We start from the raw sequence: 24085 nt of genomic DNA on the forward strand, positions 1-24085 counted from the left end.
GGTGTGACGGTGCAGCCGTTTTAGACTAGTCCAGTCTGGAGAGTTTGTCTCCAGCATCCAAGCTAAGTATTTCCCAGAAACAAAGTCTTTTGAGATAAAGAATAAAAGCAACTGCACTCCACTTCAGATGACTTGGCTTGTTAAGTTCTTGCTGAAAAGCACAGGAAAGTGTCTGCAGGAACTTGGAATCTTCTCTGGAAACAAGAGCTGCAATGCAAGCTGTTTTCCTGATATATGAAAGATAAAATAATTTAACCAATCGCAGGAAGAAAAGAAACGCAAAGGGAGGGAGGCATGATGAATCTGCTGTTCACCTGCATCATGTTAAACACATACAAGCATCCAACCAGCAGCACTTCCCCGCCTCTCTCCTCAGCTCTCGCTGAGCATAATTCACACCTCATTTCAATGTCGCCAAGAATGGAAACTGATACTTCAGAATGAGAATGAGTCGCTAACGCTTTAGGGTCAACATGGAAGTTGATATGAATACAAGATGAGGTCTTTAAGTTGCATCTTATAAACTTCAACTACAAATCAGAGCCATATGTGCTACAAAGATCAAAGTTGTACAATAAAGACTTGAGGCCTGATTCCAGGATGCTTGAGAGTGTGCAGTTTGTGAATGATTACTGTCTGATGGAGAGCTGTTGTCCAGTGTGTGTGCTTGTGGTGGTATTTTCGAGACTGTGATTCAGAGTACTGATGGTGACAATACAGGATGTGCATGTACCATGCAATCACTGTACTACATGTACAAACACATCTTATTGATTTAAAGAAAATCACATCTGCAGTACACAGTACACACTGTAGCTAAATTTATTTGTCAAGTCACCTTTTAGTGCTTAATCCTGTTCTGTACACACAGTTCAGTAATTCACAGAAGTGCCAACGCATTTTACAGAAGAAATAAATGCTGTAAAATTCAGGTAGTGGCAACCTCATTTACAAAAATGATATGCTGTGTCAGGAAACAAACTGAACAACTTGTTATTAACAACGTATTTAAACACGTATCAAGAGTTGGGTCTCTTCTCTGTGTAAGAGCTGCAAGAAATCACAGAGAACAAGGTACAGTATGTATTAAATCATAAGTGTTGCCAAATCTTTCTAAAAAAAAAAAACACTTTGTGAGCCAAGACAAGTGTAAATGGCAACCCTTCAAGGAGCGTTCGGTCGACGGTGGTTTGGTCAAAGGGATAGTTCACCCGAAAAAGACATCACCCTCATGTCGTTCCAAACCCGTAAGACCTTCGTTCATCTTCAGAACACAAATGATAATATTTTTGATGAAATCCGGGAGCTTTCTGAGCCTCCACACACAGCAAGGGAACTGACACGTTCAAGGTCCAGAAAGGTAGTAAGGACAACGCTAAAACAGTCCATGTGACATAAGTGGTTCAACCGTAATTTTATTAAAGTTCAAGAATACTTTTTGTGTGCAAAGAAAACAAAAAGCTTTGGAGCCAAGCGGAAACCCCGATCACTGTCCAGAGTACGGTACTCACCGTTCTGCAGGGGAATCTTTCAGACTGTCTCTGAAACAGCCTCCGAAGAGCCTTCAGCCTAAATTGCAGCATGTGGATCACTGCCTCTCTGAAAACAAGTGTCCAAGGCTTAGAAGCTGCCATACTGCTACTGCCCTGCTTCTGTCTCTGGTCTAGAGGAACACGGTCCAAGTGAATGAGTGTGTGCCAGGATATGCAAGAAGTTGTAAGGAGTGAACGGCTGGATGACAATCACTGACTCACTGAGGGGGGAAGCCCAGTCCTGAAGGAGATGAGTGTTAGAGCCAAACTGGGAGATTCCCCTTCTGCGAACCCACCAATCCCTCCAGTACAGAGTCCTGGAGATCCCCAAACTCTCACAGCTGACCAGTCACACAGAGACACATACACACACGCTCAGCCTTGTTTCAGGATGAACTACAGCTGAGATTAACAACACCTGTTGTGTACAGTTCAGTGGTGCAAAGCAAGAACTGTTGCCTTCAAACAGTCCATAGGTGTGCAGAACACAGTGAACCTTCAATTAACTCTACAAACACTTACAAAACTTCACACACTTTATAAAGTAATCAGTGTCGATACCTAGAGAGCCATGTATGTGATAAATAATAAACAGTGTGTGTGTGTTATGTAGCTGATAGATGGGCTTTTGTGAAAAATTACTTAAAAAATTAATCGTTTAGCATCATGTGACACTGTTTTCCAGCAAAAGTGTTTATAAATTTATGGCATTACAGCTCCATATTTTACATCTTGCTGCAGTTGATCTTTTTGTAAGAGAAAAGTGAAGAAAACGTGAAGAAATGTAAATATACAAAAAACATTTAATGCAAAATATATATTGTGACGAGTGGGGCGGGGCCGAGGGACATGGGAGCGAGGCCGGATGGAAGGATATAAAACTGGAGCGACGACAGTGAAGGACGAGAGAGGACCAGGCCTGGGCTTTTAGTTTTGTTTTGGTTTTTATTTGCGCGCACCAGTCGTCCATGAGGGGCTGGTGCGCTGTTTTGTGTTTATTTTGCTTTATTAAAATGTTGTTTGATTGTCCGCCGGTTCCCGCCTCCTTCTTCCCGATGATTACGAAGATTTAATTCATTACATATATTTTTGTGGATTATATGGTTTGGTGCAATATAAATATTAGCAGGGCAAGTAAAACTCCACCAAAAAATAGTAACATCCAAAATATTGATAATGTTAAATAAACATTCATTTTATACAACAAAAATTATGTAATTCAATTTAAAACAGAATATGTGTATTATCCATTGGCAAGGTTGCCAAAAAACATGCAGGAAATTGGCCGAACAGTATCAGAATATTCAGCCTGACCGATATATCTGTGCATAACTAATCTGCAAACCCAATTTCCATTTAACACCATTGATTACCCAAGAGGACATTACTGAGGGACAATAACGGCTTCTAGGGATCACCAAAGAGGAACATACGATCTATTTTTCCACCTCTACATGCTTGTAAATCCTGTCAGCTACATGTATGGAATTCTGGGACTCAGTTTCACTAAAGCCGCTTATGCAACACAATTAACAGCTCAGCTGGCCAGGCTTTGAGGCCCTTGAAGTTGGAAAGGCAAACTCTATGCCCCATAAACAGGATACCACACTCACCATTTTCCACTCAGGTGACACAAGCTCAACCAACAGCTCTGAAAAGAGCACATTATCATGGTGTGAGAAGAGTTTCCTATTTCGATAAGTCAGGTTGTAATAAACAGAAGCCGCGTGTGGTGAACTCTGTCTGATTTAGACAGTGCTCTGGGTTTGGTTTTGCATATGTGTGTAAGACAAAATGGGTTATGCAACTCAACGGAGCAGGTTTCTGACCTCAGAGAGCAGCTGTGAGATCTTGGAGGATCCAGTTTCTCTCATTGTACTGATGAATTTCAAGGTCAGTCGTAGTGAATGACACAAGTGAGAGCCTGAGGATCCATTTTAGAACAGAAAAATCCAACTGTTCATGAGTTAAACATCTTAAAACTCAAAGACGTCAGAGTCAGGTGCATTGTGGGAACTAAGAAAAGATTAATATAAGCAGGCACACAAATAAAGCACAGCATGACATTATAGAGATAACACTGAATAAAAAAAAAATGCAATTTTAGTTGGAGCTCTGGCCTTGTTATTATGCTGGCGTATTGAGCTTTGGAGCTCATGTGAGTGACTGAAGTTTGAATAAAGCTCGCAACATTTCCTGATTCCATTTGCATTTATTAATTTCTTGTTCTTTCACTATTAACAATATGTATTCATATATAATATGAATATTATATGAAATTATAAAAAGTGACATCATAACCAATTATTTCAATAACATATCCAATATCAATCCATATTCTTAAGGATAAAGGAAGTGTGTGCATTTTTTTTTGGGAGACAAAAAGAATTCTACATGAAGCAAATGGAAGAGAGATGGAGGCATTATTTATTCATACATTTCCGAGGTGGGGACAGGAAGATCAATAGAACTTATCAATTATAAGTGAGCTAGTCTCCACAACACAGTCCGACTCTCTGGCCCACAGCACTGAACTTTCTGTAATATTTCAACTGACAGAATTACTCAGGAGCTGAATGACTAATCCAAAGAGATGTCTGAAGTCAACTAGGCAAATAACCCACAAAAAACAGTATTCTGGGTTTCTGTGCATCTTAAAGGTCAGGGCTTTGAACTGAGCCATGACAAGTCAAAAACCTGATTATCTTGTTTCCAGGCTCCTTTGTGTGGTTTGCAAGTCACAAGAATGCCAACTGTATTCAAACTGGGTTATATTTTTTTTTAATGTTTCCTCTGTCCTTTGTGTCCCACTCCACAATCTCAACTTCCTGACAATTTCTGTGCTCCCTGTGAACTCGAAATGCCCAGAGAGCAACGAAAACATAAAAGAGATGAAAAGAAAACACAAAAACACAAAGAAAGAAAGAAATAAAGCTTGGTCGTCCTAGCCAAGACAGAGAAATCAAAATGTCAATCTGATTCATCTGATTTTGACAGACGTCAGAAACACCAGACCAATGCAGAGCACCAAACAGACAGTCAGGGTTTGAATCAAATATGTCAAAAACACATCTGGGTCACATTTCACCCTAAAACCAAACGAGAATATTTTGAATAAAACAAATTAAGCCCATCATAAAAATATTGTCAAACTGTTTCTAATGTACAGGCTAAAGGGTAATACTTAACAAAATGCTAAATTAGCTAATGCATTAGCTGTAATTAACAAACAATACTTTTATTAGCAATTTTTACATACACAACTGTTGAAAAGTTTAGGGTCAGTCAAAAATAAAAATTTTCTTAAATAGAACAAAAGTGACAGTAAAAGACTATTTCAAACATAATTATTTTCAAATTTCTATTTATAAAGGAATCCTGTGTTTGAATAATAATAATAATAATAAATAAAAAACGAATGACAGTTTCCACGAAAAAAATTAAGCAACACAACTGTTTTCAACATTGATCATAATAATTCTGAAAGATCATGACACTGAAGTCTGAAGTAATGGCTGATGAAATTTTAACTTTTTGACCTCAAAGGAATAAATAACATAAAAAAATATAATACAACAGAAAAGAGCTATTTTAAATGGTAATATTATTTTATGCCTAATGTGAAAGCCTCCAATAATGCAGTTTGACCAGTGTGGCGCTGTAGCGCAAGATTGTAATACACTCTCCTGATTCAATTCAAAAGAAGAAGATAGCACTTCAGTTTGAGCAAACCGAGCCGATCCGAACCTTGGATGAATATGTAAATATATACTGCATGCCTTGCTCTCAATAACTGCATAAACACAACAAAAACTGACCGCGATGTAAAAGCAGCTCTTAAGAACATATTTGATTACAGCGATGTGGATGTTTGCACGAACTCTGAGGTTCTCCAGGCACTCCAGTAAAGAAATGTCCAGTCACGTTTATTTATATAACAGTCCTTATGCAATAGATAGCTTTTCAATATTAAACATGAAAATACAGAGTCAGTGTCGCTAGAATTATAACTTGATTTCCTGTTATAAAGCAGCTCTCCAGTGTGGTGCTAGCTAATCATACATTTATTTTATAATTGTGGGAAATATTTCATTAAAGTTTTAGTTCTGCGCTAGATCAAACCAAACTGTTTTAAATATCATAACCCAATAAGGTATTTTAAGAGAGATTGTATTTATTAGTAAAATGTTTATCCAAAAATAAAACGTCCTATCACTTACCTTTACTTTTATTATACATATGGCTTACAATAAGAGATGTTAAGAGGCAGAATGATTTGTCATTCAGCTACTTCCTCCTATAGCTAATCAAATGGCGAATAGGAGTTTCTCTCTTTTCTCATTTTGTGTGCAAAATATATTTATTTGTATAAATTAATTGTATACTAGTAATACATAATGACTTTCAAAAGCGGAAGTAATTCCCTTTATTTGTTAGAATATGTATATTTTAACTAATTGCAAAAAGCTAAATAATAAATAAATGTCTAACCATATAATGTGACCGAGTTTGGAGAGCCCTGGCTCAGCACAGTGAAAGTATTTGAAGCTTTGTTTATGAACATGGCGGTGTGGGCATACAATGACTTTAAACCGGACACTACTCTGAGCTGTTCACATTATACAAATGCTCCAGATATGTAATCAGGTTCACCCTTTTGGAATGGTAAACATGACACTATTCATCACTCACACAAATAAATCACTTAATATTTTGATAATTTAATTGGTTTTTGCTGTTAAACCGTTTTTTTTTTTTTTTTTTTTTGTAACACATTGCACTTCATGTGTTTACAGATTTGTGCAGAATTTGAGACATACAGAATTACCATAGGCCCATTAGAATCAACAGTCTTTGCCAAACTGGATCCGCACTACAAAACTTATGAAGATGTTTGCATACTGAAGAAGAGTGCTTGGACAAATACTGAAACCCTCTTGGTGCCCACTACACAGGTAAGAACAACTGCACTCAACACAACCTTGTATTAAAACATTATTCTCTCACTGGCCACTGGAAATTGACAAAAAAAAGACAGATAGATTATGATTAGGTTTATTAATACAATAAATACAAAATATGTGGTATTACTATAAACTGACTATGAATGAATTTGCTTCCCAAAAACAATTCATTTTGATGCAAGGTAGGGGTGTCCAGACCTGCTCTAGGAAAGCCAGTGTTCTCTGGAGTTTAGCTCTAACACACCTGCCTGGAACTTCTAGTAATACTTTATTGTTTTAAACTTCCCAAGAACCTTAAATAGCTGGTTCAGGTGAGTTTAACTGGCTAGGTCACCCAAAAATAAACATGTCATTAATTACTAGGGCTGTCACTTTTAGTTCGAAAATCGATTGCACAATCGATCGGACCAACCAAAAAAAGTTTCGAAAATGAAAATAGGGAATCGATTTTAACCAAATATGTACACTATTCATTTTAAAATAATTAAACAATTAAAAATATAGATGTAACAAACCTCACAAACAAGCAGAAAAAGAAAATAAAGAATTCCGAAAGTGCAGTATGCGTTGCGAAAGCTAGACAAAAAATACCAGCAATTTTACGGGCCTATAAGACCCAGTGACGTCGAAAGCGACCTCTTATGCTGCGTTCACACCAAACGCGAATAGAGCGTCTGGAGGTCTCACGGCGCGGTAGACGCGAATTCGCCTCATTCGCTCTTCTAGTTACAGGATATTCTGAGTTATGATATAGCAAGCTGACAGTGACCGGCTTCTGTGGTGGAGAATTGCGCAGCTGTACCGGAGTGTCCCTGGGACATCAGTGCGGTCGGAGCGCGTCTTCTCAACAGCTGGACATATAGTGAATAAAAAACGCTCTGCTCTGGACATATGGCCTGTTCTCAAGTCCATTTAAAGTTAATTTTTTTTGAACAGTTGTTTGAAATGGATTGAATCATTATTTAAAATAATCTTGGAGATTGTTGAATTGCCTAAATCATAAATGCAGCCGGGTTGAAGCCAGCACTGATGTTTTTCTTTTGTCATGGCAGCCGTCCCCTCTGCACATATATTTTTTGCTGTTTGTTATTCTGCACGATACTTCATGCCAATAAATAAGAAATATTGCTGCCTTGTGCGTTTCCAGCACTCTCTTTACGTTCGTCTTTTATTTGACGTTGAAAAAGGAAACGTCTTTTTTTTTTTGACATGGAAAATCGATTTTACAATTGATTCAATGAACACTTATGTCTTAAAAATCGAAAATGATTTTTTTCACAAAAGTGACAGCCCTATTAATTACTCACCCTCATGTAGATGTAGTCTGAGCACGTGGATGCACTTCCGGAAAAATCGGCCGAAAAATCGGAAACCGTCCGGTTTCCGATTGTTGGCGGGTCAATTGGTGCATCCCTAATATTTTTATGAAAATTCGAGAGATTTCTGAACCTCCATAAAGGCTGCAATGCAACTGAAATGTTCCCAGAGTCATAGTAAGGACATCAGTAAAACAGTTCATGTGACATCAATGCTTCAACCACACTTTTACAAAGCTACAAGAATACGTTTTTGTGCAAAGAAAACAAAAATAGCGATTTTATTCAACAGTTCATCTCCAAATCACATATAACGCCATTATGGAGAGTAACAAGAGGCATGAACATTGCTTTCTTCTGCGTGTAATCAAGGCTCAGCACATGCGTGTTCTAGGTCAGCAGCACCATGCGCATGAATTATTTACGTGCTGTTGATAATGGTGGAAGATGCGATTTGGAGAAGAATTGTTGAATAAAGTCGCTGTTTTGGTTTTGTTTTTGTTTGCACAAAAAAGTATTCTTGTAGCTTTGTAAAATTATGGTTGAACCACTGATGTCACATGGACTGTTTTACTGATGTCCTTACTATGTTTCTGGGTCTGGGAACATTCCAGTTCTGTTGCTTACCGTGCAGGGTCCAGATGTGTGTACCATTTTCTGCTTGCCTGTATTTCCCATAAGGAGATGAATGACTGACTTTTTTTTCATGTAATTTTAGGGGGAAAAAAACAAAGGCTAAATTTTGTTGTTTTCATCTTCAGACTAATGAATTTGAAGTATCCAAATGAAGACCCTAGCAGTATGGAGTACATGGTGAGTTCAAGGTTAATAAATGATTTGTTAAAGTTAATACACAAGAATTTGAGTTCTCCATCCTTTTAAATACTTCTAGGATACAGACGTTGGCAGCAATCAGGAGGTGATCAAGAAGACTCGTGGGAATCTATTTGAAGCTGCATCATTGAAGACAGTTCAGCAGAAGTTGGAGTTTTAAAGGATAAAGTTCTTCAGGATCTAGCAGTTTACAGTCTGCAAAACCATGTTGCTGGGACTGATATATGGACTGAACTTGAGCAACCCTCCTGAACTCAGGTACACATTTGGAGTACTGAAGAAGTTATTTCTGGAGCCAGTTCCTGTTCCTGGAATAAGGTTTGATTGGTTACCCATGAATGCCAATTAGAAAATTAGTAGTTTGATATTTCTGCTATTTTGTGTAATTTTTTTGTAATTCTGTAATGTGGTTTAAACTGTATTTACTGTAACTGTGTGTAATTATTTATTGCTTGTTTAACAAATACACTTTGATCATTTGTGACATCTTGTCTTTTGACTCATTACAAGACAAATCACACAAAAAAATGCTTTGTTGAAGTGAGTAACTTTAAATAGAAAATATTTAGTTAAAGTAACTAGAACTAATTGTGTGGAACCACTGTCCATAATTGAAATGAGTAATTTGAAACAAACCTCCTTATGTTGATAGAGTGAAACAAAATTGGCTAGATTGTAATAAACCAAAACATGTTCAGTTAACTTAACCGGTTTAAGTTGAAGCAAAGTGAATAAATTGATTTGGTTGGACATTACTATTTCACATAGATTCTACCTCATTCAGTTGTGTTGTCACAACACAAGGAGTTTGCATATATTCAACAAATTCCATTAATGTTATCAAAACACAATTTGGTTGTGTGGAACCACTTTCCATAATTGACTTAAGTAAGTTTAAAGAGTAATTTTTTTGAGTGTATTAAACAATAAAACTTCTTTGAAAACATGAAAAAATCATCCTGATCCCAAATATTTGAACGTTAGTGTATATTAATACATTTTTTAACATTAAGTTGTTTAAAACAAATTTAAATTACATGCAGAATTATTATCATTAATGAATACATTACATAACAATAAATGAATTAAATGGAATTTTCTTTAGATTTTAGGGTGAAATATTTAATAGATTTCATCTAAGCCAGTGTGTAACATACAAACACTAAAACTAAAATCTCATTGTCAAGGTCCCTATTAATTTAGTTTCTCAGGTTTCTTTTTTGGAGCAAGGACCACTAATTACGAAAGTTCAGACCGTGCCGAACTTTCAGTCTCTAGGGCACAAAGCATTCGCTCATGCACAACACACTATCTAAAACAGAATTACGAGAAAGTGTGGCCTATGACAAAACAGTGCAAAGCTGACGGTGATTCCTAACTATTTCAAGCTGTAGACTTCTGAAAAATGAATGTTTCAGCTCTTTGATGTGTTTCTTCCTGCTCAAAACGACAATGAGCAAAGAATCCCCACAAACTAGACTACATTGTTCCATCTACACATCCTTAATATATCATCAGTTTCCTCCTCATGTCCAGTTTCCTCTTTCCTTGACCTATAAGAAAAACGTATGAAACATCTCTCCCTTAAAAGTGAGAAAACAAAGCTAACAGTTTATATCGGATCCGCTTAACCTTCAGAAAGCATATGTTGGCTGCACAAACTTCAATAGTCACACAAATACAACAATTATTACCTTTAATCTCCCTACTATTTCAAACTGACAATACCAAATGAATCCTACCCGTGCGTTTCTCTGCCTGATCCGCAAGGGAAACATTTTCAGCATGGTCCTGTCCTCATGTCAGTTGCTTCAAACTGTGGACGGCTAAACTAGAACCCTCGTCCAGCGTGGCAGGAGTGGTCACTCAGGCGGTCTGACTGCGGTTCAGTCATACATGCACACTAAAGACAAGTAAAAGGAAACGCCTGCCCAGGAAAGGCCTACAGCTGGGTGTGAGCACCTAGATTAGACCATGTCCTGCTCTGCACAGGAAGCAGCACATCTGTCCAAAAAGAGAGCATCACTAATTAACAGCCATGAACTGTCGCACATTCTCCACAGTTAAATAATGTTTAGGACCAGGTTCGTCGCTAATATTTTAATTCGTCCAGCCCTTTTAACCCAAGAGATATACTGTTAACATTTTAAAGAACATTTCAAATGAGTGAGACATTGAAGGAAAGTTCTTAAATAGCTGATCTTCTCCAGCTGAGATTTTGTCAACGTCAGATCATCCCGGGCTAAACCAGGTCATGTGGCGCCGGATCAAGCTCAAAGTTTGGTATTATTTTTTCATCTGCTTCACTCGGTTTCCTGTGCTGAATGACAGGGCAGGAACCCTCCCATCGGCCCCCTGTTCTTGGAAAGCTCTCAGGAAGTGCGGCACCCTGACGAGGACATTACATCACCCTCAGATCCTGACCCCACAGGGGTGTAAGATCCTCCTCTCACACGTGGAACTGTGCCAGGACTGCCTCCCATCACGCTTTCAGATGTGGAAAAACATATGGTCCCTGTCTCCTTCTCGTCTCAAAATGCGACATCAACTTTGAAGTTTTCTAAGAAAGACAAACAGCACAAAATGCCAGACGCGGAACAAAGTTGTAAACAGAATCTGGAGGATTTAGTTAATCCAAAGACAGAATGATGCGAGATCAGGGTCTCTTAATGTTTGTTTTTTTACACCTGTCAATGGTGGCAAAATTGAGAAAAAAAAAAACCTAATGTCATGTTTATATATATATATATATATATATATAGGATATTAAACTACATTCGACATTATTATTATTATATAAAAACGCTTTTTAAAATATATAAATAAAATGAATGCAAAGCCAATTAAAAATCCAAAAATAATGTTTATGAATTCAAATATTTGTTAAAATTTTATGAAATATTATTACAATTTTATATAGCTTTAATATAACAGTTTTTCTGCTTGATTTGTATTTTAAAATGTAATTTAGTCATGTGATGGCAAAACTGAATTTGCCATCACAAAGCTGAACCAGTCATTACTCCAGTCTGCAGTGTCACATGATCCTTCAGAAATGATTCTAATATGTTGATTTGGTGCTCAAGAATCATTTCTTATTATCAGTTCCAAAAATAGTTTTGCTATTTCATATTTTTGTGGAAATGGTGATACTTCAAAAAAATTTCCTAGTGTAAAAATAAATTGAATGCATTAAATGCAATTGTACTTTTAGTATATTAAACTGGTATACTTAAGGCCCTATCATACACCCGGTGCGATGCGACGCAAGGCGCAGCGCAAGTGTGTTTGCTAGTTTCAGTCCGGCGCCGTTCACATTATCCCGTCCAGCACCACGTCGTTTAATTAGCAAATGCATTAAATTTAATTAATTTAAATTTAAACTGTACTTGCACAAAAAAAGAGATAAAAATATAAATTCTGACCCCAAACTTCTGATCATATATATAAATTGCATAGCCTTGTTTGCCTTTGAGATGCTTAATGATCATCTACATGCCGTGTCCTTCATGCAGCGCAATAGACAGTACTTACTCATCCTGACACATCACTGCACACTGCAGAAAATAGCAGCATTTTCTCAGTGAGTCTCTCCTGCTGCTTCTCAGACGTGTCTGTCTTATCAAAACACTCACTGGAGTCATTCACAATTATTGTTGTTGTGGCACTGGGCCACCGATGTATATGAGATGGAGGGCGTTTTAACTGCAGAGTGAGTGCTGCCGAAGAAGACATTTGTATTAAAACCAACAGAGACAAGATTAATGGATCCCCCCTCTCTAGATCTCAATAACTTCTCAATTACCCCCCCCCCACCCCACCCCCAATATCTCTCATAAAATCGTTTCTCTTCTCTGCCTTCAATTTCCTCTCTGCTTTTTTCACATTCCTCTGTCATGTGTTCATCTTGGCAATACAGACCAGGGCTTAACAATAAGAACGAACAATGGATCAAAGTCACTGTGAGAGAGCTTCAGACCACTTGACGGAGCTGTACCCTGTCGAAACAGTACATATGTTCCAGCCATCTTACATTTTGTCATATCACATCCATGTAATGTGATCTAGATAATGGTGTTATTAAGTCTACACTACATGCAATATTTTTTATATAGAGCTGTAAAATATCCAGATATTACTGCAATACAAAATAATAATAAAAGAAGTTATAAAACATTTGAATATAATATTATATACAATATGAATTTACTTTTACCTGATGCGAATCTGTTGTTGATTTATATTATATTATATTATATTATAGTGTAATTTGGTATATATCGTATAAATATATTAAAATCAGTTAAAGGGGTACTCTCCAAAATGGTGACGGAAACTTGGGGAGAAGAATTGATGAGTAATTTATGTTATAATGGTTTTCTTTGCGCACAAAAAGTATTCTCATAGCTTTGTTAAATTATCGTTGAAACCCTAATGTCACATAGACTAATAAAGGCAGGGAAGGAATCTCTGTTTGTCTGTTTGCATTTTTATTACGTTGAGAAACATTCATCCAATCGATTTCACGCGTGACGGGTGTATTGCTGCAGACCCAGGGGAGTGCAGTGTTACATTTTGGTGCAATATGGACACGCGACATGTTCAGAATTAATAAACTTTGAATATACTACAGAACAGCGCAAGCCAGAAGTCGCGTGCCTCACACAGACAAGGCTTAAGCTGCCTTCCCACTGTCTCCAAACAAACGACAAGTGATAGATCGGAAGTCATTCATTTCGAATGGAGAGTAGTGCGGGAGCTGCATGGAGATCCGATCATATGCTTATTCTGAACATTTGGATCCGATTTGAGCTGCAGATGCGTTCAAATATTTGACCGTATGCGACTAGCTGAGCGAATGTGATGTATTCTATTAAAAACTATGAGCGTAAGGTTAGAATGACCAATATTTTGTTCACTTTAACATTATTCTTTAAACACTATTTCTGTAAAATAGTGCTTTAGAATAATTATGGCAGAAATAATTATTTTATAATTATTAAATCATTATTACATTGATTAGCCCCATAAAACCTACAATGTTTTTATTTTGAGGGTCAAAATTTAATTTTACTATGGTGAATAAGCTGAGGTAACGGTTGCTGCACAAACAGTTTAAAAGTACTGTGCGACTACCACTAGGGGGACAATTGCGACAGTCGTGTCCAAATGTAATGTGCAGTGGAAAGGCAGCTATATGCTTAGAGAACGGACACTGCACTAGTCATACAAAACACACAGGTCTGTTAAGAGCAAATTGCGCATAGGATTAAGCTAGCCTAATTTTTTTATCCTCGCAACGCGTCAGTTATGCTGTCATGCACTATGAAAGTATTGTGCAAATTAATTGTAATATTAATTTAATAATAAAAGTAACTTAATAATAATAGGCCTAATAGGCTAATAAGAAGAATGTAACAGGCCTATGTTAACTGAAAATGCCAAAACTAATAGGCCTACAAATTAGGAAACAGGAGCAGTTAATAGCCGGTGTCATTTGCAACAAAAAATAAAAATTGTCTTTGAAAGGGCGACTGGCAACATGGTCTTAAATTCTTTAGACACCCCATACCAAAGGACTTTGAACACCGACTAAAAACACTGACAGAGCTCAAATGACATAATCGGCCTGATAGTACTGTTCCCGGCTTCATAGAATGAACCGGTTCGCGAGTGGAACTGAAAGTCTTACCGTTATTTGTGGACTGATGGACGGACTATCTCCCTCATAAGAGTTTTTCAAAGTCTTTTTTTTTTTTTAAGGAATTATGCATTGCTTCTGTTTTTCTTAAATTTTCTAACATAGCTGCAAATTACAGTCCAACAGAATGAAACCATAGACTGTATAAAAACAGGTACAATACACGTAACATGCCCAAACTAGCCTGGATAACACTTGGCTAACACTGCTCATAAAACTCATCAAGAATTATGCAAAAACACATTTTATTAATTTTAGTTATTTGAGATGTAAAAGTTATCTAATTGTGTTAAAATAGATTAAAAAATTATTATTTATTTAATAATCAGGAATGAAAAATAAATGAACAAAGTTCATCGAAACCGTAGGCTAATAAATAAAGAACACGATAGTATACTTTCAATAACAGATCACACATTTTAATTAACAAACAGTTTAAATAAAATTAAATGAATTCCCTTATATAGAATACAACAAACTGAGGGAGAATCAAAGGTCCGAGTTGGTAAAATTTTCTGAACTTCCCATCACTAATGAGAACCGTTTTGCGGGGGATGCCAGGTAAAAAAAAAAGAAAAGAAAAGATTATTGAATGCCGGATATTGGTCCAGCCCTAAAATTTTCATTATTGGGTGAACAATCTCTTTAATGTCTTTAATGCGCTAGGACAGTAGAGGGGTGACAGGAAAGTATTGGACGGAGAGAGGAGAACGGGACTGGCAAAGGGCCACAAGATGGGAATCCATCTTGTTTCACTGCAAGTGCACTAACCACAAAGTTATAGGCGCCGTTAGTAATTATATTACAAAACTAAGTTTATTTCTGTAATGCAAAGCTGAATTTTCAGCAATTATTACTCCGGTTTCAGTGTCACATGATCCTTCAGATATTTCTTATTATTATAATACATTTTGGAATTTTGATAAAACTGTGCTACATTTTTAATGCATCTTTGAGTAATTCAATTAAATATTTCTTCAAAAAAATTAAAAAATAAATAAAAATACTTTATAATATAATATAATATATGTAAAAAATTAAAATATTTCCCTTCACAGAAAAATATATGTTGCCAAAAAATGTATGAGGTCAAATGGCAAAGGTAGGGCAATTAAAAATCTGACCTACTTGCCTGAGTGTGCCAGCAGAATAAAATTCTTATTGTTGAGCACTGCAGACTGAGGCATTGTTGCACGGTGCCCCTCATCATCACCCTGAAATACAGAAAGACTTTATGGGTCCTGACCGATCCCCCACCCTGAACCCACTTTTGAGGATGAGTATGCTGTGCAGATAGGGCCTTTCGCACTGCTTTAGTTCCAGAACTAATTGTACAGTACTAAAGTACTGGGACGATTTTGCGTGCACTAATTCCCAGTACCATTTAAACGGTTGCATTCGCACTAACAGTGTGTACTAGGAAGTGACATAAGTCGGTTGAAAGCGATGTCATTTGTGAGCGACGTCTAAAAACATTAACAAAGAACAACGTTGACAACAGGAGGATGGAGGACGCTGTGATCTGAGCTGTCTTTTTGTTGTGTCTCGCGGGTTTCACAATAATGGACATGGAATGTCAACGTATACGTAAAGCGATTGAAAGAATGGAAAGCAGGAATCTCCAACGACAACTGGCAGTGCTACATTTGCTACAAATGCCTGCACTTCAGCGTCCGCCCAATTATCACTGTCCATCATACTTGTGTAATAAATTGACACAATGTTTACAGTATGTTACACTGTATTTTAAATCATGGCGGGTGAAGGCGTTTTTGGAACACGTCTGGCCAATTAATGTCTATTTGCGTCTAGGGCTGTCAACTTTAGTCGTTTAGTCGACTAATCGGTCGATGCCGTCTTGGTCGACTGACATTCTCATTGGTCGACCAGTAGCATAATCTTTTTTTTTTTTCACCAATAAAAAAACTTTCATTGATTTACTCCTTGATATTTATTATTTTATTAGCCGTTATATATTACTGTATTCTAAATATAATTAGCCTATGTTTTATCCCAAACTTAAAATGCTTTAATTTAGGCTATTTTATAACAGCGCCACAGTTTAGCGCACCACTTGAACACGTGTTATGTACTAGGCGCATCCCCAAAATGTAAACCAGTTACCCCAATCCTCCGAGGCTATAGGCCTCACAACTGATTTTTGGTCTTCGCTTAGAATGGAGGCATACATGACAGTCACGGCCCATTTTATCGATGCGGACTGGAAAATGAATAGCGTTGTTTTAGAAACAAAGCATGGATGAAGCGCACATGGGAGAAAATGTTGCCGCGCGACTCACTCAAATCGCGGACGCTTACCACATTCCACCAGAGAAGCGGGTGTCAGTGGTAACGGACAACGCTGCCAACATGGTCCTCTCGGTGGAACTACTGAAGGGATCCGGTCAGTGTCCAGACGTGGAGTTGGTTAGGTGTGCAGGCCACACCCTGCAGCTGTGCATAAATTCTGCCTTAAAAAAAGACCCGGTGGCTGCGGTGCGCCGTCTTGTTGGGCTTGTTTTTAAGGCTATTTGGGTTTTTTGTGTGTTTGTTTTAAAACGCCTAGATCGGCTGGACAAAAGTTAACCCATAGCTTTGAAAGTAAAGAAGAATATACAGCCTGTATAAACGAGAGCTTTTTTTTTGTATTTTTTATTATTTGGCAGTCTTAGCAGTTATATTTTTTTAGCGTGTGGTATGGTCAGGTGCACGATTGTGACTGTCATAGACCTAGGACAGAGCTCCTCACTTTGCAGTAAAAAAAATCACTTAAATTTCTAAGAATTGTATTATTATTATAGTTTTATGTATTATTGATGTTTTTTATAAATGCTCTATCAAAATTGTTTAATAAATGTTCAATCAAAATGCAAAACATCGTGTCTTGTTTTTGTTTTTTTTAGTCGACTGATCGTTGCGCAGCACATGACTTTGGTCGACTAAACATTTCTTTGGTTGACTACAGCCCTATTTGCGTCACAGATAGTATCAGTTGTGCTGGTTAGACCTTGCTCCATAGAAGGAGGTAATTTGGTTCTCGAAAAAGGCAGTCTGGTACCCAGTTCTGGCGATGCGAAAATGCCCAAAAGTGGGTAGTTCCACAATTAGTTCTGGCACTATGAAGAGGTTCCCGCGGTGCGAAAGGCCCTAATAAGAGCCTGTCCTTGCAGCTCTTGAGCAAAGGAATGAAGATGAATCAACTCTCCCACACTTATTCAGCAGCGAACAAAGAGCAGAGTTTAACCAACATGGATTCTGAGGGTCTCGGATCACTCCACAGTCACACGGCACGTCTCTGACACACACCCACTCTCGCTCTCTCACACATACAGAGTGCCGTCACACCGCTTTTGTGTCCAGGTTATGTGTGACGTTAGAGGAAAGAGCTTCACAATGAAAGATCCACAGGAAGCCTTTAGTGAGAATTAAAGCCATTACACAGTATAACCTCTGTCTGTGTTTGTGTGTGTTACATGCATAGACACATGGATCCACAGACCCAGCAAACGGGCAGAGAGGGAGATCACTCCCAGCAAGCTCTATTGATCCTCAAGCATTAGAGGACTGTAAGTCAACAGCTGTGACCCATCACGACACCATGGGGACTGAGGATGGGGTCGGGAGGGATTTTGACTGAATCACTGCCTGGTCACGCCATCAGCATCATGTATAAATGGCTCTTAATAGATCTGTCAGTAAACAGAGCCATATTTTAATCAATCAAGACGGTATTATGGGTATTTTATACCAACTGGTGCAGGATCATATTGCCTTTAACTGAAAATAGATGAACTGATTTTGGTTGGGAAACAGGAAGAAACACTGCTGAGAAATGTAATCCTAAAAAAAGCCATAGGTTTACATGATATATACAAACACAGTAAACAGATGCACATTAAGATGAGTATACACTCAATACTCAACAGACTCCCTAATGCAACCTAGTTCATCTTGAAAACAAATATGCATTCTATATTTAGATCAATAGACAAAAAATGCACAAAGAATTGAAAATGTTTCCTTTAAAAATAGTTTAAAGAACTTGGACTTGGAACTTGGACAGAACTTGGACTTACAATTTAGTAAAAAAATGCAGCATCACATAAAGCAATGATGGTCAGGTGCATTTCAGAAATCATAGGTACAGTTATTGGTGCTATTTCAGTGAAATTTTGCATGGAAAAAACAGGTGCGTTGTTTATTGTCAGTAGCGTAGCGTGATCTCTCAGAAGTCATTTTCAGATTTCAATGCAACAAATTCACATGAACCGCTTGAACATGAGTGAAAACCTGCATTGGGATTTTTTTCACCCTAATGCCAAACTCTCAATCATATGGATTCCTATTGTTATGAGAGAATTCTGCCTATGAAGTTTCTCTGAACAATGGTAAATGAATAAGGATAGTTCACCAAAAAATGAAAATTTAAAGGAATAGTTCACCCAAAAATTAATATTTGAAGGAATAGTTCACCCAAAAATTAATATTTGAAGGAATAGTTCACCCAAAAATTAATATTTGAAGGAATAGTTCACCCAAAAATGAAAATTCTGTCATTAATTACTCACCCACATGTTGTTTCAAACCTGGAAGACCTTCCTTCATCTTTGGAACACAAGTTAAGATATTTTTTATGAAATCCGAGAACTTTCTGACCCTGCATAGACAGCAACGTAACTACCACATTCACGCTCCAGAAAGGTAGTCTAGTAAGCTCTCGAATTTCATTAAAAAAAATAAATTGTTGCTAGGCAAAATTCTGTTGACAAAACTCAGACATATGAACGGAAATCCACGCAACCTGGAATTTTGAATAGGGGGAAAACATTCACTCATACAGATTTCACACTAGGTTCAAATTGTAAATGCACATTCGTCAGGTTGCCAAACAAAAAGCTGTTTAGTTTGCACTTAACTTCACCAAATACAATTGATTTGAGTGTGCCTAAATAGCAGTCTTCTTTGAAACACTCTGCATGATCTAATGTATCATTAATTTTCATTTAATGCATTATTCCAATCCCTAACCTTAACTACAAGTAATGGTAATAGTGGTGCACCTAATGACTGCAGCAAATTAAAATGCTCTCAGAGTCATTTTTAAGCCGAGTTTGTTACTTAATCACACTCAGGCAAGTTCTGTGAATCAGGTGTGCAGGGCCATGCTGGAAGAGTGAGTCAGAGTAGATAAAAGACAGCATGATGTCTCGGCACTCTCTCAGTGACTGCAGAAGAAGACAGAGATGGAGAGAGAAAGAGGTAAAAAGAGGCAAGAGTGGGTGTCCGCAAAGCGAGAGAAAGTCAGTCCAGATGGCCAGAGAAGATTAAATACCATCTGCCAGAGTGATCTGGACACATAGCCAAACTTTAGCACAAACAAGCGACACACCACACACACCCCGCTCATAGACATGGATGATGCTGGACACATACAGTACATCAGTGTCAGGGTCAGGGTCTGATCACAGCGACTGGGACGACAATAGACAGTCATAGGCTAGCTATCTGATAAGGGGATAGTTGCGATAAAAAGGGGGCATTTCAACAAATTATGGGAAAATTTCACTACTAGTGCAAGTTAAAGACTATATGTGGAGTCCTTAATAGTTCCCTGTTATCTCTGATGGAGTTGTGTTGATCATAAAGAATGTGTTGGTCATTTTTTAAGGTTGCACATTTCTTTCACATGTACCGGTCGTGCAGTGGATAAACATCCCGGCTTTCAACCAAAAAGTCTGAGCTACAGAGAGTTGTGAGTCATCATTACTGTGCACGTAATCCCGGGTCACTCCAGAGAAATGTGCCTATAAGAGGTGTTGGATCAAAAAAATCTTACTGTTTTTGTTAACCACTCTCTTAGTGTGTCTGAAATGCTTTACATCTAAATTTAAACAAATCACCTTAATATTAGCTGGCCGTTTTCACCAGAGGGAGCCAGTGAGCTGCTAACTGGAGTGATTCACTGTTTCGCATCTGTTTTGAGAATGAATTTAAATGTGATCCCATTTATAAACTCTCAAATGGCTTCCAGATAAAATGAAGTGGCTGATTGCAAACTAAATATAACAAACACACACTTTCACTCCTTTCTTCCCGTTTTATTAGCTGTTCCGAGAAAAAGAGCTGCTTTAAGACCATTTAACTGAGCACATGACTAATGCATTCACACACTCTCCTACTCATTAACTCTCATTACGCTACTGAAATACTGTTTACCCTCATACGCCCCATTAAACACAGGGATCGGAACAAGTCCAGGTGAACACAAATACGCACATAAAAACCACCATAACAATCTAATAAATTAGACACAAATCCCCATGATACACCCACATGCATTTATAGAGCTGAAGCATTGATGGACATAGTCATATTATGTACTCTTTTATTTGACAAGACACAGTGATCGAGCACTACATTTTTATTTAAAATAAGAAATTATATTTGGTTTAAAAATAAATAAAAAAGCAAGCAAACAAAATACACCCACATTATATTATTATTATTGTATTATTTAATTAGGCCTATTTTTCATTTATTATAATATTTATTATACCCACACTCACAGTATTTTTTTATTATTATTGTATTTTTTTATTTTTCATTTATGATTTAATTATTTGCTTATTACATTTAGCTTGTAAATTAATGAATAAAATGTATTTATATAATTAGAAATAAAGACTTTTTGCATTATTTACTGTCATGATAATTAAGCATATTTCCTCCCATTAAATTCTCTAAAATCTAATTTTCATTACTGTAATGGATTAGAAAGATATATACTATATGATGATATATAATCAATATATTATATAGAACATGTATAAAACTATAATGGACAACTATATTCATTTTGCATTTCATTATTATATTTATGACTTGATGTTTAGTTATTTGCATAGGAAAACCAGATAAGAATACTGTTGAAGATATTAATTTTTTGCACATCATGCAACATATAATGCCATGACTTTATGAATTTAAGATCTTCTACTCTGATTTTTAAAGCCTTCATTTGTAAAAAAAAAAAAAAAATTTAAAGACCCTTTTAAGATCTGCACAAAGCCTGAATATATAATGGATTATAGTAAAATAAAAATTACAGTATTACATTAGTAATATTTTATGACAGTTACCGTTCAGAGTGATAATATAAAAATAAAAAAAACACTCTGGACAAATTATGGTAAAATGAATTTAGAGAGAAAATTCTTAATTGTTATAAGTATGTCCCATTTTCTTACTTTTTTTTTTTGATTATGTAAAATATGACTGAAGTGTTTTCATGAGATCCTCCAATACAAGGTCAAACACAAGTATGGATATAAAAGGAGCGAGGAAACAAACAGTATGCATCTATCCCACCTCTATCATGGAACATTTGCAGCTTTCAGACGCTTTATACATCTGAGTGTGTGCTTATGTGTGGGGACGTTCAGAGAGAAAAGCAAATACTCTAGGGAATATTTCTGATGGTCCAGCTTTCCTCACAAACGAAATCCATAGGTCCATCTGCCCTGCATTTAAAAATCAATGCTTCTCAGCACTAGCTAGAGAGGAAGATGGGGGAGTGTTTAAGTGGGAGAGGAGACCTGAAATGTCTTTGCCGTTTCCTGTATGAGGTCAGACTGCATGATGTCATAATGGACTCGTTATGGAAACTCATTAATGCCATTTGAGTGTAGGAAGAATCCTTCCTGAACAAGAACAACCATTACGGCTTAAAAAGAAACGCTCCCACAAACAAAAACAATGAGCACTTTGTTGTCTAGGCTGGTATCTTTTCAGCAGGGGCACAGGAATGCTGGGCCTCCATATGAGTATGGTACAGTGTGGCTCAGTGTGACTGTAAGGGTGCCCATGTAACAAGCCGGATTTCCAGCTTCTCCACAATACATACGGCAATCAGAGGACTGATCGATACAACTGCTGTCTATGGGGAACACATGATCAATAGCTTGCCTTACAGATGCACATGGAGGGACATTTCAGACCACCGTCTCAGAGGAGCCACTTCTCTACGCTGCATCCTTGAAAAGAAGCTCCTTGACAAGTGTCAAGTGTTACAAAACACTGAACTTCTATAATGTAAGGAGATTAATGAAAAATGAGAAAGACAGGGATAAAAAGGTAGAAAGAGCTTGAGATACAGACAGCTTTAGAAAACCAAGAAAAGTGAGAGAGAGAGAGAGAGAGAGAGAGAGAGAGAGAGAGAGAGACATGAGAAGGGTGTAGAAGCTGGGGGAGGCATGACACTCACTTGACATGGTAGATTTTCATCTTCTCCCGTGTAGTCCTCCAAGACATGAAGGGGCTCCGTCTGCCATGTGAGAGAAAGTGAATATGGAATATCAGTGCCTCACGAAGCATTGCGAATAGAACACAATATAATATGTGTAAAAGGTCTGAACTGCACCGAACAGCAGCGCATAGTCAGGCCTTTGACTAACGGTGTAACGCCTGGTTCACATTGTGGATTATTCTGGCTAAGAACTGCCAACTTAGACAGGAAGAGACCATCTGACCAGCACAGATCAACCACAGTTCATTCTTTATTATTTATGTGCCAGGTTGTGCCAGAATAAACAAGCTCTATGAACTTTGGGATGAGAACTTCTTCACTCCAAAAGTTATAAGCACTGGCTATTTCTTTTTTATAACTTCAAACAACTCGGAAAACATGCTTCAGACAAACTTATTTATTTCATTGTTACAGTCAATACCAAATAAATGGGAAATTTTGTCTAATACTATTTTGTCTAAATAAATTAAAAATATAAGGCACTTAAATCAATCTTTTTAAATGCTGAATTAAAAGTGAATTTAGGCATCACAACATTACAATGTTCAGTATTAAAAAACACAATCATTTTTAGATTTGCTAAAGATTACATAACAGTGTTATAAAGGTTAGTACGTTTTTTATAGATTAACTTTGAGTGATGAATATGGAGGAACAAATAAACTTTTGGTAAAAACATTAAAAAGTCAACCACTACATTAACATTGTCACAAATTTATGACAGTCTAAATGATCACAAAGGCACATTTTTGAAATAAGATAACTCAATTATGACATAAAAGATACATTTAAGTCATAATTATGACTTTTTTAGACATAATATTTGACATTTTGTTTTTCGCATATTATGACCTAGTATATAATAATTACACATTTCATTTAATAAAATTTGACTTTCCAAAGCATGATTTGTTTTAAATTAATCAAACACTGTCTTACAGAGTAAACTTAGCTGTGGCAAAGTGACATGGAATCAGTAAATGTTTAAAAATGTCTTAAACTTTCACAGCGATGCCATAGAAGAACCATGTTTGGTTCCACAAAGAACCATTTAGTCAAAGATTCTTTAAAGTACTATCTCTTTCTTACATTTGTATAATCTGAAAAAGATGTTAAAGGTTCTTTATGGAACCATTTAGATAAAAAAAGGTTCTTCCATGGCATCGTGAAGCACCTTTATTTTTTTAGTGTAGAAAACCCCTCATCAGAAGAAAAAATGTCCATAAAATTAATGGTGATGGGATATTGTTGCCCCTTAAAGGGACAGTTTACTTAAAATGAAAATTCTATGTAACAAGAAAATAAATAAGACAGAAAAGCCTCAGTTGCCATTCATTGTCTATCTTCCTTACATTTCCTTTTGTGCTCCACAAGTAGGTGAGTAAATGATGAAAGAATTTCCATTTTCACATTTGAATTATATAGAATTTATC

At 36.9% G+C, this 24085-nt stretch overlaps 1 protein-coding gene and 1 long non-coding RNA gene across 5 annotated transcripts in view; one reads left to right on the forward strand and one right to left on the reverse strand.

The window, feature by feature from the left end:
- LOC132116140 (ribosomal protein S6 kinase alpha-3) overlaps window positions 1-24085 on the reverse strand; it is a 46808-nt gene that overhangs the window by 17265 nt on the left and 5458 nt on the right. For 3 of the 4 annotated variants that reach the window (XM_059524756.1, XM_059524755.1, XM_059524757.1), the window contains one exon: window positions 22611-22670. In XM_059524756.1, the coding sequence (XP_059380739.1) occupies window positions 22611-22670 (60 nt within the window). Of the gene's footprint in view, window positions 1-10388; window positions 10543-22610; window positions 22671-24085 lie in introns of those variants that run through there. The other variant, XM_059524759.1, reaches the window with a different exon arrangement.
- LOC132115731 (uncharacterized) lies at window positions 5172-8802 on the forward strand. The gene is made up of 5 exons (XR_009425550.1): window positions 5172-5292; window positions 6329-6487; window positions 6683-6756; window positions 8574-8625; window positions 8705-8802. It is a non-coding gene; the product is annotated as an uncharacterized LOC132115731 (long non-coding RNA).

This window comes from Carassius carassius, chromosome 35 (assembly GCF_963082965.1).
Source record: "Carassius carassius chromosome 35, fCarCar2.1, whole genome shotgun sequence".
NCBI lineage: Eukaryota > Metazoa > Chordata > Actinopteri > Cypriniformes > Cyprinidae > Carassius > Carassius carassius.